Source organism: Vigna unguiculata, chromosome 2 (assembly GCF_037176805.1).
Source record: "Vigna unguiculata cultivar grain cowpea cultivar isolate G323 ecotype 2 chromosome 2, ASM3717680v1, whole genome shotgun sequence".
Classification (NCBI taxonomy): Eukaryota; Viridiplantae; Streptophyta; class Magnoliopsida; order Fabales; family Fabaceae; genus Vigna; species Vigna unguiculata.
In genome coordinates, this window is record NC_140793.1 from 30,490,029 (window position 1) to 30,506,919 (window position 16,891).

The 16,891-nt window shown below is 28.5% G+C and overlaps 1 protein-coding gene across 1 annotated transcript; it reads right to left on the reverse strand.

Annotated features, from left to right (window-relative positions):
- Nucleotides 1-730: 730 nt before the first annotated feature.
- Nucleotides 731-8,615, reverse strand: LOC114166375 (uncharacterized). Its single transcript, XM_085670136.1, has 14 exons — nucleotides 8,318-8,615; nucleotides 7,877-8,150; nucleotides 7,667-7,759; nucleotides 7,474-7,564; nucleotides 6,472-6,541; nucleotides 4,917-4,969; nucleotides 4,337-4,504; nucleotides 4,157-4,255; nucleotides 2,945-3,013; nucleotides 2,565-2,703; nucleotides 1,965-2,163; nucleotides 1,367-1,464; nucleotides 1,221-1,257; nucleotides 731-981 (listed from the first exon to the last, which is right to left on the reverse strand). The coding sequence occupies exons 1-14, from the start codon at nucleotides 8,450-8,452 to the stop codon at nucleotides 821-823; spliced, it is 1,686 nt and encodes a 561-aa protein (XP_085526262.1). The 5' UTR covers nucleotides 8,453-8,615; the 3' UTR covers nucleotides 731-820.
- Between the last annotated feature and the right edge of the window lie 8,276 nt (nucleotides 8,616-16,891).

The window sequence follows — 16,891 nt, forward strand, 5'->3', positions numbered from 1 at the left end:
ATAATTATTCTACTTACAATAGTACACAACTGCAAAACTTAAACCATTCGATCTATTTCAACTGTGGAATGAGCACTTAAAGTATGCTATTATACACCTACAAACCTACAATTATTAGAACAGGAGCCTTGAAGTTAAGATGGGATGTATGACAAAGTTTTGGACCTAAAGCTAGTGGTTACTCAACCACATATTCTAGAAAACTATGGTTTTTAGCAACAATTATAGAACAAGTGCAAGAGTGCTAGCTGAGGAAAATGGGAAAGGAATAGTGCATTTAATGAATAAGGAGTGTTTAATATCATATATTTTTATGAATAAGGGACCAAATAGACTCAAATATGCCTCAGTTAGGTCAAGACCCATTCATGTTGGATGCTGTAGGAATACATATCTATTATAATTAGTGATTAGTGATATATCACTTTATTTTTCACACTCTCAGATATCACAATTTCAATCAGCACAGTACTGAAAGTGTTAGTAAGCATAAAAATCGGGATTCATAATATGTTTCTACAGCAAAAATGTATATTTTACTGTTTTCTCATATTATGTTTCAACCTTCTACAGTCATCTTCAGAAAAAACAAAAGATAAATTAAAAATAAAATGATATATTTTATAATTATCGACAAAAATAGATACAAAATGAAACAATATTTTCTTTAAATCATTCATGCCCATTTCTCTACTATTTTCTATTTTCTATCTACTTCTACTTCTTTATAATAAAAAGGGACACTAGGTTACATGATAAAAATTTAATCAACAAATATATACCGATGTTTACCCTCGTATGTAACTAAGAATGTCAGAAATCATTCGTCGGAGTAATTCTCCTCACTGTCTTCCTCGTATATGTGATATTCTTCGTCGCTATCATTTGTTAGTAGCAGGTTGGCACCATCAACTTCATTATGCGGAAAGCTACCAAAAAGTTCCTGTAAATGAGTCCTTGAAAAATTCTCATTGTTGGTATCTGAACATTGTAAGGGAGTCCAAAAAGTGTCAGTTGAGAGCCTTGATGAAACCTAACTTACACGATAAAAATCTATCTTCTCTTAACACGTACCAATCTAATAGCTTAACAATGAGAAACATAAACTTCTATGTGCAAAATTTTAAAAAGCATAATTGCGGTAGTATGTATGAATTATATAATTATCAACTTTTAGTTCTTTAATTAATTAAATTTAGAGTTGAAATAGAAAAGGATACACGACTGAGACTGCAGAGGAATTTGAATATCTCCAGCCTACACGTATCAACAACATAAAAAAATATATATTCAGTTTAAAAGTCATTACTAACCTAATCTAATGACAAAGCACAAAAGCATAAAATAGATAGAAAAAAAAAATCACCAGATCGAGTTCTTCTTCCCATTCTTCTTCACTATCGTTACCCTCAGCTGCCTCCTCTTCATCTTCAGCATTATCAAGTTCTTCATGCTCTTCCAAAGCTGTGTCCATGACACAAATTTTTTCATTGATATTTTCTTAATCAAATGTTATTCAACAGATCAGAAAAGAGTAATTTTTACTTGAATATATTAAACTATTGTTTTACAAGGACAACAAATCTTCTAATTAGTTCCCATTCATATTAAACAACAAATTAGAAAAACAGAATTTGTTCTAACTACATTAATAAAGTCTGATACAAAACAAATAACCGTTTGAGGAAACAAATTAGAAAACTTTGGCTCGGAATTCTCCCTTTCAAGTTTCAATCATTAAATACTCAATAGAAATGTAGGGGTTTCTTGAGAAATAGAAGTGTAATAACTAATGAAAGGCTAGGAACTAGACAAAGTTTAAAAGGGGATTTAATTATTCTTCTTACATCATATTATTAGATGTGGAATTATTCCGTTGGCTCTATTAATTTACTAAAGCAATAACAATAATAAATATAAAGAACTGTGGGAAAAGAAAAAGAAAAAATAAATAAAAGGAGAACCTAAATTAGGTTGTTGGCATTCTTCTTCGTCGAGCTTCATCGCATGTCTGTAGGTCTCCCTCCTCAACTTTTCAAACTTTAAAGTAGCAGCTCTGAGTAAATTCTCGGCACCAGGCTTGGGAAATACTGATAGGAATCGCACCATAAGACGTTGTCTGATACAATTGATCATGTGTTGTGAGAACCAACCAGTTGCAAACTGCAAGAGTAGCATTTTGGATGCAACTTAGTTAATGAGTTTTCTCATAACTTCAAGCATGATATATTAAATCAAGCATTTTTTTATGTTATCTTTTGTGGCATAAATTACACAACAATTCGACATGCACAAATTTCAGAGTAAACCAATATTATATGGAATAAATTTGCTACTCCTTGACTGCTCAAGCAAAAAGGAAAAATGAGCAATTCCACATCATTCATAGATAACACATAAGGGACCTCTATGCTACGCAATAGAAAAAATATGAAAAACGTAAATGCACAGTAACAGGTAAAGCATGTTTGTCTTTTAAAAGTTGGCGATATCAAGTGTGTCAGCACAAAATGTGTCAGCATAATTAGCGAGATATTAAATAAAACTTCATATAAAGGAAGTACAGTGCAAGTTGATTGGAGTGGAGACTTCTTTATTTCTGATTGAATATAATCATCAACAAGGTCAAAAAACTGCAAGGAAGTCTGGAACTTGTAAGGGAAGACGCGAAAGGCACATATATCCTCCCATTTGTGTTTTGATCTGCATGAAACAATAGCCCTTTCGAATGAAAAACAACTTAAATAGCAAGATAATAACGAATGAGAAAACAACTTATTGTGGCAAAAACCAGATATGTTATATCAACCTAGATGTCAGCAAATAAATTTAATTGTGATTGTAGTAAATTCCAGTGATCTCTTTCTCTTCACTTTTGTGATTCCAAATTACAGTCAACAGCTATGTTAACGCAGAAAGAGATAAAACGAAGAAAAAGACTTACTTATTGGCTAAATGAGCATCACAGTAACTTCGTAATGGGACAGGTACTCGATAATCGATTCTTTGATAACTGCTAAACCAAAAAGCTAAACGTAGTCAACAGATTGAAGATTCAAATTTATTGAACAAAAGTACAGCTAATAAAAATTCACTAAAAAAATGCTTGACTGAATGAAGATTGTGTGTTATTAGACCATGGTACAAAATATATAAATTCATATTTGAAGATTCAATATTATAGGCAAATATCATCCGAAGCTCATGGATAGTTGGTCAATTATGAACCAGAACGGAATCTGAAACCAGATTAACAAATAAACCATCCAGTTTCTTCATATCCGTGTGGGGGACTCCTAAGAAGAGGCATGGAAAAAAAATGATAATTTATAAAAACAATCCTCTCCCTGATATGATATAAAATCTGAAAATAGTACTTGAAAAAGGATTAAAGCTAAATACACCAAAAGTAGCATACATTTAGCTAGAAAGCCAACTCATCTTGGTCTTACCAAAACCTGTGAAGCTCCTAAGAACAACTGATCCTAGTTCAGAGGGTACACCCCTGGAGCACATGTTTCTTACTCCTGTTCTATTTTACTGCTCTGATAGATACCAACAAGTCATTGTTCGTTGCCTCACAAAACTGATAGAGGAAGTCAATGAGGTGGTTGCAGTGATGGCTGTAATTGTGTATCTCAGTGTCAGTTCACTTACAGCTTAAGTGTGACCAAACTAGGATGAACTGCTGTACTGTAGGAACCACCATGATGGCCCTTAAGCAAATTATAAAGTAGTAATAAATTCTAGGTAAAAAGGCTTGAATTAATGCCATGCAAGCACCTAAAGTAAAGGCACAATTTCACACAAAAAAAAAAATAGCCCAAATTGTATGACACGCCTTTTTAAACCTAACATTGTACGATACTGAAAATTCAAAGCTAACCCTCTAAATTAACTGGAAGTTCCAGGTCATACTACCCTACATCTTCCATCAATCATCATTGAGAAAGTTAACCAAAAAGAATTAGGTTAAGCTAGACAGACTCAAAACTCAGGAAATAGGAAACCAAATGGAGTGAAAAATAATAATATAGATTTTCTCATCATTTTGAAAGAATAATACAATATGTTGTCATACTATCAAACACCTTTTTAGTGCAAATGCATGACTAGAATCCAAGACATTATTTAGAAATTATGAAGTAAGTCTCACATGCGAGAATTGGGATCCTTGCGTGGATCATATCCTTTCTTGATCCAGAACCTTAGAAACGGGCCACTGGAAAAGTAATAAGAAATTCTAGATAGAAGCCTGCAAGAAAGAACAGATGGTCACTCGCAATTCAATTGTTACACTTTCCAAAAGCTAATCAGCTGAATTTACTTCAGTCACCTTCTGAGCATGCCATGCGAAAAGCTTAAGCCCTTCTTGTGCAAGCGTTCAGTAAGAGAATCTTTGGACCATATAGGTCGCTCATCAAACATTCCAGATACAACCATCTGTAACTCCCACTGATCTGAGCCTTGTGGTATGTATTCCTCCCAATTCACTTTCTTAGGAATATGTAGGACAGCTAAGGAAACATAGAACCACAAAGTGCAAATTGCACTAAGATCTATTTATTGCAAAAAAATTTCCAAAATTTGATTCAAAAAGCAAAGAAATATCAACAAAGAGAAAACCTATAAAATTTAAAAAAAAAAAATTAATGGGTCCAAATGGGAAAATACACTGAACATACAGCAACAGTGAGATACTAAATAATAGTACTAATTTGCAAGTACTTTGTTGATATCAGCAATGTGCTAAAATTAATCAAGAATGGTTCAAATGTATACTATAGAAGAAATTTAAGAAAAAATAATAATAATCCAAAGGAGCTAAAACGATAAAAATAGGCATAATATAATCCCATAGAGCTTTACAACTTAAATAAGTTTGAAATACGATAATTCTACCAATTGATAAAAGGATATCTTTAATATCAAAATCAAGTGCAAGGACTGGCTCCATCTCCACATCCATCTGCCACATCACAAGAAAAAATTTTCTTAAAAATAATGCATATGACTGATGACAGCAAAGCAAAAAATTACACAGAATTCATTTTAGTTCTTTTCAATGTATATGTCACCTAGTATCAACAGATTTTCATTATGTGATCTTTTTCATTACTGGCCGAAAATAAATGACAAATTAACTACTATCACCATGGGAAAAAACTGTCATTTGATTTCAGTAACGAACTTTTTACCTGAAACAGAACAAGAGTATAAATTTTTCAAAGGAAACTTAGGTCTTTCCTTTTTTTGAAGCTTTACATACCTATTATCTCTCTATTTTTGCTCAAGTCAACGATAATTAATGTTCCTTTAGGTCAAGACCCTAATTTTATTTGGAATTTTAGTTTCACAAGTCACAGAAACTAGAGTGGTAAATTAGCCGGTCAGTACAAACACTTTTGATCTTAGCCTATCAATTTCTCTGCTAATTTATATAGGATGGTTTGGGTTGGATTCTTCTAGTTTGTTTTCTACAAAATCCTTAATTTTAGCTTCTAATGCACTCAACTGCTAACAATTGAAGGTCCCTATTTCATTAAATCACTAACTCTAAATTCAATTCTTTTATATGAATAGTGATTCTTAACAGGACTAGTGACATTCAACTACCATTTAAATATTCATAAGCCTGACACTTATTTGTCCTATGACAAGAACCTTGGGAGAACAACACAAATGCTAGCTGTTACAGTGGAAAATCCCAAGGACTGATAAATCCCATATTTGAATCTCATATGTCCAGAATGGGTCCATGCCCTGTACCTTACAGTTGAATCCTAACATCACACCACACCCTGCAGCCCTAGAAACCACACAGGCAGCAATATACTAATTAGCCCTTTGACCAGTCCTCAGCAAAAACTGTAATGTGTTTGCAGCAGAGAGACATGGCGGAAATCTATAATACCAATTGATAAGAATCTTGGAAGACCACACCACATAAGCTAGCAATTGTAGTTGGAGAGCCCAAAGCCTTATGAACATCACACTACCATTATATACTACCAATGTAGGATTCATGTCTCATACCTTGCAATTAGATCCTAAAATAATTAAATGGGTCTGTGTTGTTGATTTTGTGTTTGTGTGTGTGTGTGTTTGTTTAATGTTATATCAAGTTCGCTAGGTACTTCATTCACCTCTCTCTAAATATATCTAACCCCTTTACTTTAATGCCGTTATTACTATGCCCAGCAAGGAAAAGATATTTACATGTTTATATGTATGAAATGTCAGGATGATAGAAAGTTAAACAGACAACGAATGGGTCAGACTAACTAATAAAAATTTTCAATCAATAGACTCATATGAAGGATTCTGCAGAGAAGTAATTGTGAATCAGAGCCAAAGAGACTCAGACAAGTCATCAACACTTACCAACTGTCACTAATATACTCCTACCTACGAAAATGATTAAATTTTATGTCTATATACTATTAAGAAATTTATCTGAATTATCCTTACCTCGATAAGGTGTTGTTGTATAACTTCCTCTTGTTTCTTTTTTGAGCTCGGTATGGCAGCTGGTCTCAAGCTGAAATAAGAAAATGACTATGTCCCTTCATCGTAAAGTTAATACAAAATAAAATTGCCAGTCAAATCTTTACAAGGGTAACCAACAAAAGTTACAATAAAAAACTTATGATGTAGACAACTAATAGGAAAACCAAGTACAACTGAGAACTTCATTGCCAACTCCCACTCCATCAGTGGAGCGGAAAGACACGAGAAATGAAGATATTTGTTAGAAGTGGGTTTTAATCCTAACTCAACCCCACAAAAAACCGGCTTGTAAGGTGAGGTTTGCACCTCACTTATATATTGTGAATTAGCCTTATCTCTAGTCGATGTGGGACTTCCAACCCACTCCCTCACGCCGAGGTATATTCATCTCGTGCGTGGGATAAGAAATTAGTGGGTAGTCCGTTAACGGCCCGATATTGGGTGGAACAGAATGTCCAAGAAAGTTCGCTAAGATAGACTTTAACTTGGCTCTAATACCATGTTAGAAGTGAGTTTTAATCTCAATCCCTATTTTCTTTATTCTTAAAGATATTAAATGCATCAATTTTAAGAATTTAATGTGTCATAATCTCCGAAGACACCAAACTGCAGAAAAAATGTACAGAACATACAGATATAAATTGGCAAGAAATACAGCCTCGCTGAAAGGTACCACAGAGGCAATACACTATAAATGTACACAAGATGACAAAATAATTTTAAACAAACCAATCCTGAAAACTATAAATGAACTATAAGAGCTAAAACAAAAAAGAATAACAGATAACAAAATAAATATCCTCTCAAGCGAGTCTCCAGAGCTTTCCTCATCATGAAGATTGATAATAATGTCCAGGTCATTTTCTTTGTATTTTCAACAATTATGGTATTGCATGCTGTTCCCTGACTTCTCTCTTAAATTAAGTATCTGATCACTAAACAAGAAATTTCAGAGAAACTTACACTAAATTTTCTGGCACATCTTTTGGAGAAAAAATTGGAGGCACTATAATCATAACATCCTCATGATCCGGATCCATGAAACCACCCTTATCTATGACAGAACACAACACAAGCCACTAACCTTAATAACAGCCATTAATCACACCAAAGACATTAAGTTGGAGTAACAGAAACATTAAAACAAAATATTCACCAAAAAGCGGTTCTTCTAGCTCTGGCCAATTACGCTTCTTCCTCCTGGCAACATCAGCATGGACTGGAATCACATGTTGGTAGTCCGCCATCCCTTCATTATTTTTTTAAATACAAAAATAAAATCAACCATATAACTCGCTTAAGAGATCGCAAAAATCTAATTAAATTCTTTAAAAAAAAGAAAAAATAACACTTTAAAGTGTCGAACCATCAAAAAAATAAGCGTCAGTAACCCGAGCAACGATGTCAGCACAAAGACTTTCCTCTTGCTTCCGCTCACTTTCCGGTTGATTTTCTTGCTCCCCATTTTTCACTCCGGAGCTGCTAGAAGCTTCTTCGGCTTCACGAACACATGGAGACTTTCTCTTCGAAATTTTGAGAAGCAGAGAGTTAGTGGGACGAAGCTCCCCAAATGCAGGGTGTGAATACGGGTCTTCGGGACGGAAACGGAGCTCCAATTTATTTGATTGTGAACTCCGAGCCTAAAACGTCACTCCAAAAGCAAAAATTAACAGAAACTGCAATCAGCATGAAGGAACTAGAAAGATAAAGGCATACAAAATTCACAATTTGAACAAAATGTAAAAGTAATAAGCAACGACATTGATTAATTAATCTAATCATACAACAAAATTAGGGTTAGCAATACCTTGAGAATGCCTTGAATTCCACCAAGAGTATCAACAGCTCGAGAGATAGACGAAGGATACGCAGGATAGTGCACCAAAAATCCTTCAGGTTCGGGTACAACCCCTGAGATTGTTCCATCCTTTATCACTCCCATTGTTAAATTTCCAGCAACATATAATTCAAGTGATGATGCTTTTCTGAAGTAATCGTTACTCTAATTCACAAAAATTATTACTCTTGGTTTCAATTTCAACGAACCAAGAGTGAGTTCAAAAAAGTGTTACTGTACTGCGTTCCTTGTCGTGACCGAACGAACAGTATCAAAGAGGTGCGTGCCTCTGAAATTGGGGTTGGGCTTTTCGCGAACCTATTTGGGCTACCTATTTTTGGGCTTTACGTGCAATTGTTGGGCCCTTATATTTTTTTCTAACAATTGCACCTATAAAACCCAATTTACACCTTCTTAACAATCCTTATTCATGGTACTAACTAACCTCAAACATTCTTGCCAAAAAACCTGATAAGAAATTATGTACTTCAAAAATATACTATAGATGGTTTAGAAAAAAAAATAAAGTACATAATTCTTTAAGGTATTGTGTATTCTACAATCATGTCAAGAATTTATAATTTTATCTTTCAACATTCTTATCTATTTTTTATTTTTTAAATTCTTTTATTTCCATATTTATGTTGTATATAACTAAAAATTGGATTTTATCTAAAATTTTAAAAGGATGAGGGTTGTTACGATCTTATATTTGTAAACAAATATTTAATATTTAATTTTGTTGTTTTCCTTCTTTTTTGCAAATTTTGACGTCTCAACTAATCTTCGTTTTAAACTTCATAACAACTTGATTTTTTCATATATATTGCATTCTTCAATAATTGTTAGATAATATCAACACTTAATCTTTTTGAATATCATTTTGAATATATTAGAAGCAAACGTATGCATAAGGTTGGTTTAAAAAAATTGAAAAAGTGAAGTGTAAGAAGACTTTTGAAGGTGACTTTGAGGTAGGTTCATTTTATTTTATTTTTTTATGTTGGTGCAGTTTGGATTTGGATCTTTCTGGGTTTGTAATTTAATTTTGTACCGATATTTTTTCTGATTCAAATGTACTAAGAATATTTTATAAGTTATTGGTTTGATCATATACTATCATTAAAATATATATTTAAGCTGACAAAAACTATTAACTTTTCTAATATAAAAGAAATTATTTTTTATAGTGAGATTCTATGAAAGTTAAACTAAATTAACAAAAGTCAATGTTGCATGCATTCAATATTTTATACGTCTGCCAACCGTCTTTTACATACCAAATTTATGAGTTGAGTTTCATAAACCGCCAATGTAAAATGAAAGGGAAAGGCAAAATAAATAAATAAATTGCAGTGCCATATAACTAGGGATAGCAAATTAATCGGTCTTCCAAATTCGTTTTCATTTTAAAAAATAAATATGTATTAATTAAGTATAAATATAAGTATTATCTAACTTTTTAAATTAAATATGAAGACTACGTGTATATATAACAAGAAATATATATATATATATAGTCTTTTTATTATTATTAAAATATTTTTTTAGGTAATTTATCAGATTGTATTAATGCTTTTTTATTATTATTTATTATTATTATTTTAACTGATTTTTAGATGTACAACCATTCATTTTTATTCAAGTATTATTTTATATTTTTACGGAAAATGCTAACTAGTATCTTAGGTCACCGATTAATGATAATTAATTTGTATTGGTTCATCATTTTTACATTAAAAATTAAAATAATTAAATACATTAATTAAGACATTAATTAAGACGGTATAAATGCATATAACAGATTTTATAAAGACAAAAAAAAAATACTATTTTTAACTCTTAGACAATAACTACTGATACAAGAATGATTTTGGAATTTTTAAGGTCTCTCTACTAAAAAGAAAACAAAAATCTCTGGTGGCACTTCAAGAATCTCTCAAAGTAAAGTCTTAAATGTGAAAACGGGTAAACCTTTGAAATGTACGTCTTTAAGTTTTGCAAAAATAAAAATAAAAAGAAAACAAAAATCTCTGGTGGCACTTCAAGAATCTCTCAGAGTAAAGTCTTAAATGTGAAAACCGGTAAACCTTTGAAATGTATGTCTTTAAGTTTTGTAAAAAAAAAAAAATTATTATTCAGTGATTAAATTATTACACTTTTTGTGAAAAAAATTTGTCTTTCTACTACTCCTTCAAATTAATTTTCCTTTTTTGTTTTGAATATGCTTTCTAGAAGGCAAATTGCACATTGGATGGAGATAGCGATAGAGATAAGAGCAACAATGAAATAAATTTTGATTTGAATGAATTTTTTAGTTGTTTTTTTTTATAATTTTTTTAAAATTTTAACACTATTTTATTTTCGTGGTTGTTTTGTTAATTTAAACTTTCTTATGTTTAATTATATTTGATTTTTAGCAACATTAACACGTAGTTATTTAATTATTTAATTATTTTTTAACTTTTATTTGTGAACATTAAATAAAATATGAAACACACATGTACAATACTTATGAACATTTTTATCCTTTAAATAAAATAAAATTACATTAATAGTATTAAGTCATATTAATTTAATATCACATTTACTTATGTATATTTTATAGGATTTAATGCATATTAATTACCTTAATCAGTATGTTAAAGACATTGGTTAACAATATCCCATTTTTATTTAATAATATAAGGAGAATGTTAACCAGTACCCTAAAGGCACTGGTTAAGGAATAATAAATATGTTTTAATATCATCATTTTTACATTGAAAACTGAAATAATTATATATAGTAATTAAAATAGTATAAATGCACATAATAAAATTTATAAAGACAAAAATACTCTTTTAAATTTTTAGACAATAACTTACTGTTACAAAACAAAAACTTTGAAATTTGTAAGGTCTCTACTAAAAAAATCAATTAAGTCTCAAATTGACACTTTAATTGTTCTTTTTTTGTAACATGTTTAGATGTTTAACACTATTTTTTTTTGTTGATTTTTCTGTTAATTTAAACTTTCTTATATTTAACTATATTTAATTTTTAGCAACATTTTAATATAGTTATTTTATTAAGTAATTTTTTTAACTTTTATTTGTGAATATTAAATAAAATATTAAATATACATGTATAATATTTATGGACATTTTTGTCCTTTAAAAAAATAAAATTGCATTAATAGTTATTAAGTCAGATTTTATTTAATATTACACTTATTTATGTACTTTTATAGAATCTAATATATATTAATTATCCAGTATCCCAAGTGCACCGATCAGCATGACCATAATATAATTATAATTTGTTGATTTATGTTTGACTTTGAAAAAATAAAAAATAAACATGTATTACCTTGAATGATCATTAATATCATGTTTTATGGATGTGCAGTATACCGCTTCTGATAAAAATAAAGACAAAACAAAAATTTTATATTTATGGAATATAATAATAGAAATAAATCTAAAATAAAAAAAATAAAAATAAGTCTTCTAATTAATTAACTTATACACATAAATTGGAACCCAAGTTTTGAAAAAAGTTGCCAAATTTTGTTTTTATAAGTCTATATTAGAAAACAAAATCCTTTTTACTTTCTTTTTCCTTAAAGTTTGGATCGCATCACATCAACATATTTATGTCTTCTCCCATTTAAGTGTTAACTAATATTCTCCAACAATATTTTTTCCTCGTATTAATTTAGCTCGAAGACAAGAACAATATGACTACAAAATTGTTTTCAATAAGGATTAAACTCGATAATGTCTTAACAAACCTAAGTTTGAGTACATTAATTACTTGCACACCACGTTATTAATTGTGTTTGAATGCTAATTAAGTAGCTCAAATGTAATTTTGTATTGAACTCAATAACTTTGTTCTTTTTTCGTTGTATCTTATGTATATGTGCACTAATTCTCAAAAGTAGGTTTGAACTTTTATTCGAATACGTGAAAAAGTGTTAGTAGGAAAAAGAATTTTCGTTCTACATAAAGCATGAGGAAGATGTGGAGAAGTTATAGCATTTGAACACGTGTATCACTTTGACTTCTCTTAAGAGGTAGGTAGTAGATAGTGGTTCCAAAACTATATGTGTTGTTCCATACACTCAAGAAGTTATATAAAATTCCACCAACTCCTTTTCAATATTAATGATGCACTCTTTTTATTATGTCATTGTAGATTAATTAAATTTGCTTACATTAGATGTATACATATCTCTAAACAATTGACATTTATTTCAACAACCAAAAAGAAGAATCAAATTCCTTAAAAAAATTTATCTCAAATCATTTAAGATAAAACATAAAGGCTTATTATCATTTTTATCTTTGTAACAATTATTCAACATATACTTTTTTTTTTAATTTTTTATGTGATCTCAAATATTTATTAAAAAAAAACAATGTAATCTATTTCAATAATTAACGTTAACATAATTACAAGATAATAACTTGATAGAATGATTTGAACACTTTTTTTTTTTAAAATACAAATGTATCATTTTGTCAAATCATCACAATCTAACAACGTTAACAATAGTTAGAACCATATCGACTCTCCTAATAAATAATAAGACCATATTGAAATTTTTAAGAAAATATATCGAACAATTATTATAAATATGAACTAAAAAAGTATTAATTTAAAAATAAAATATTTAATGTGTTTGAGTATATTCATTAAGACTTACCTCTTTCTTTTTATCTTTCGAAATAGATTTATTAGAAATATCTAATACTAACAAATTTTCGCACGAGAAATCTATATAATAATAAAAAAAATCTTAAAAAAAATGAGTTTTTAAATACACATATTATTATATTTTTCTATTTCTATTTAATGTGAGATTCAAACTCACATATGAATTTATAACTAATTACATCGGTCAAACTTTTCTCTTTTATCCATTATCGAGATATGACAAGGTTAAAAAAAAATAGTCTCTTGATTTCTTTTAATATACACTTTATACTTAAATAATTGAAGGTTAAATTTTGAAGGAATTCGATTCTCTTTTTTTCTTCGGTTGTTGAAATACATATAATGTTTTTTTTTATTTATTCCAACTATGTACCTACCAATCAAATCGTAAGCACATTTCATTAATCTATAGGGCCATTATAGAAACAATAATACATCCATTATTCAGTAAAGAAGTTGGTCGAATAATATACATGGATCACCAAATATAATTTGAGTCACCTCTATTCTTACAACTATATTTAAAAGAAAATGTATTTCTAACATAAAAATTCCAACAAATATAACTATTTTATGTATATACTTTTTATTTTAATAATTAATTTTTTAAATATATGTTTTTTACTATAATAAAAAGAAAAAACACGTGTGTTCACTAATTCTACATAATTGCTATTAAACTAAATATACTATTTTTTTTTTTATTTCTACGTATTTTTATATGTAGCTTGAAATATCACTACATGTGAAGAGAGATATAGGAAAAGTCAAGACCAAAATTTGTCAAGATGCCATTTTAATTACGAGAATATAGAATGTATGCCGTTACCATCATATTAATAGTTTCAACTGTGTGATGTGTGATGAAAAATCTCAAATTGATATTCTAAATGTACAACTAAATTAAATATTAAAAAAGTTGTCTTTCATAATCATCTTACCTAATTTAAATAATTTTTTTATTATAATATGTAATCCATGTTAGGTTTATATTTTTCATATAGGTTACAGTCCATGTTGGATTTGTATTTTTCATATTATAATTATAAAAAAATTGTAGTTCTATATTAGTCTTACACATATATAAGTTGTTTGACACATTTTTATCCTAAAATTTTAAAATAACAAAATTATGAATCTTTATTTTTATATATTGTTAAACTTTGTTTATTTTATCTAGTGAAATTTTTGGCTCACATTTGAACTATTCCTAACCATCCATAATTTATTCTTACGAAGATGATTCACGTAAAAATGAAACTCATATGTATACACAAAAATCGAGTATCATAGTCATATATCTAATATTACTAAAAATTAAAAATCACTATCAAGTTTCTTATTAAAAAAATACAGATGAGAAGATTGGACTAAGACTTTGTTTATTGAAAACCCTAACAGATTAAAAGTTAATTAATAGCTACCAGTTTTGTTGAACTGATAATGTCTTAGTGTATGTGTGTACATTGACCACCAAGACAAGCCAATAACTTTTACCTTCCTTGCAAGACTAACCTACTTTATAATTTGTATAAAATAAAATGGTGCTTTTAATTTATATATATTTCCCAAAAAAAAAAAAAAAATCAACGACGACCACAGCACACACCTTGTTCAAACTCTGTTTCTACGCCCTAGAAAAGTTCTACCACACAATAATCAAATCGTCTTATGTAATTGCACAAACATGGTGCAACTTTCCAAAAAAGACATTTGACAAATGAAGATTTTAACATAATTTTCCTTTCAAAAAGTCTCTTAGTTTCGACATTCCTATGAATAATCAAGATATCGGACCAAACTTTTTTTTTGTCGTGTGAGGCTTCTGCTATGAAATTAATTAATATATACGTGACGCCAATTTGGGTTTCCTCCTCAAAATACAACCAAAAGTCTTTTGACACGAAGGGAGACAATTTTGCACTGATATTAAGAATTGAGTTAAAAAGGTTTTTGTCTTTGAATTTTAATACAAAATTGAAGTTTGTTTTTATATACAAAATTTTGATATATTTTAGTTCCAAAATATTAAAAGTTAATTGATACAATTATTTTAATCCATTTAAGTTAAATTTTTGTTAACGTGTCAAATATGATTTCCGATTAATACTAAAGTGAAAACGTGTCAAATAGTGTAAATAATTCAAATTATAGTATGAAGTGTGTTTGACACATCAAAAAATTTAACATAATTACGTTAAAAGAATTATATTCATTCAATTTTAAAATTTGGGAATCAAAATATATTAAAATTTCGGACAAAGATAAATTTCAATTTCGTATCAAGAACTAAAAACATATTTAAATCTTAAAAATTTAAGGGGTGTTAGGAGTAAATGAAAAATATATAAATTTATCATTTTAAAATTTTATTGTTGAAAATGATATCCTAATTTTTTTAGACAAATACTTGTTCATATTTATTGGTTGTGTTAAATATTTTTTATATTTCTCCTCAGAAAGTCTAACAGTAGTATTAATGGTTTATCTAAAGAATATATAAAGTTATATATTATATAAAGAAAAATTTATAACACTATTGTTTTAAGGTTTTCAGATTAAAAATAATATCAAATACTTTATATATGTATAAAATATATATATATATATATATATATATATATATATATATATATATATAATCCATATGAGAAATACATAATTCAACAGTTCAATAACTGTATCAAATTGATTGATCGTATAACTATAACAAAAAGATATAACTTATATGTGAAAAATATATAACAACAGGTTTCATAAACTCTTTTTTTAAAAAAAAAACAAAAAACAAAAACATGTCTAAATGACGTGAAAAGAAATGATCGGCGTTAAAATATTTGTGCATAAGAGCAAGTATTGTGATCTATGAGAGACTCGTGTTTAATTAGGAAATAATTTTGGATTAAAAGTGATAGTATGTGTTTATTGGTTTCTCAACCTTATACTAAGATATATTAAATTGACAGAAAGGAAATCGGTTAATGGGACAAAAATTTGTAAAGAAAACAGTTTGACTAAGATGTTTTTCTGGTTTTGTCAAATACTGTTTGTCGTAAAACAAAGTGACCATGTGATCGTTATTTTTAACTTTGTGGTGCAATGGTGACGTGTTTATGAACATAACAAGAAGCTTCACCAGCACACACGGTAGTTGAGTTGAAAGTCTCATTTGACATGAGATGCATTTTGTTGACCAACTTCTCATTTATTTTTTACATAGTATATGCATATATATCTTAGTGCTAAATGTGGGACCATTTCTATTACTATATTCAACAATGTAACAACTTCCATCCATTTTAAACCAATAGCTAGAAAATGATTTATTCTAAACTAAAAATTATTTTTAACAAGTTGAAAATAAAATTTATTAAAAAAGGTTTGTTAAAATATTATAATTTTAATGTTTAAATTTTTTTTTCCACGATAATAATGTTAGACCTTCTTCATGATCCCTTGTTTGTTTCGATCTATATTGTTTTTTTTAAATTAATTTTTAAAAGAATCTATTACTAACTTAAAACAATTTTTATCATCAAAGTATAATCCTTCATTTATAGCATTATGTAAAGGAGATTTTCCTTTTAATTTTAATGTACATATTTTACTTTCAATTTTATATTTTATCCTGTTTGTTTAACTATTTTTTAAACTAAAATAACTATATTACAAAAAAATTACCTGTAAAAACTATTCATAAAAAAATTGTAAAATTTATTTATATTTACTTTTATAATAATAATAATTTTATTATTTTTATCATAAGAAAAAATAATCACATATATACATTCATTAGTCATAAATAAAAAAATGTATTTTATATTTTAAAAATATCTACTT

Coding starts and splice junctions, on each gene's coding strand:
- LOC114166375 (XM_085670136.1), bottom strand. CDS start 8,452: ATGGGAGTGATAAAGGATGGAACAATCTCAGGGGTTGTACCCGAACCT. Junction 4,256..4,336: donor TCGCATGGCATGCTCAGAAG/GTGACTGAAGTA, acceptor TCTTTCTTGCAG/GCTTCTATCTAGAATTTCTT. Junction 3,014..4,156: donor AAGGATCCCAATTCTCGCAT/GTGAGACTTACT, acceptor TTGGTTTAGCAG/TTATCAAAGAATCGATTATC.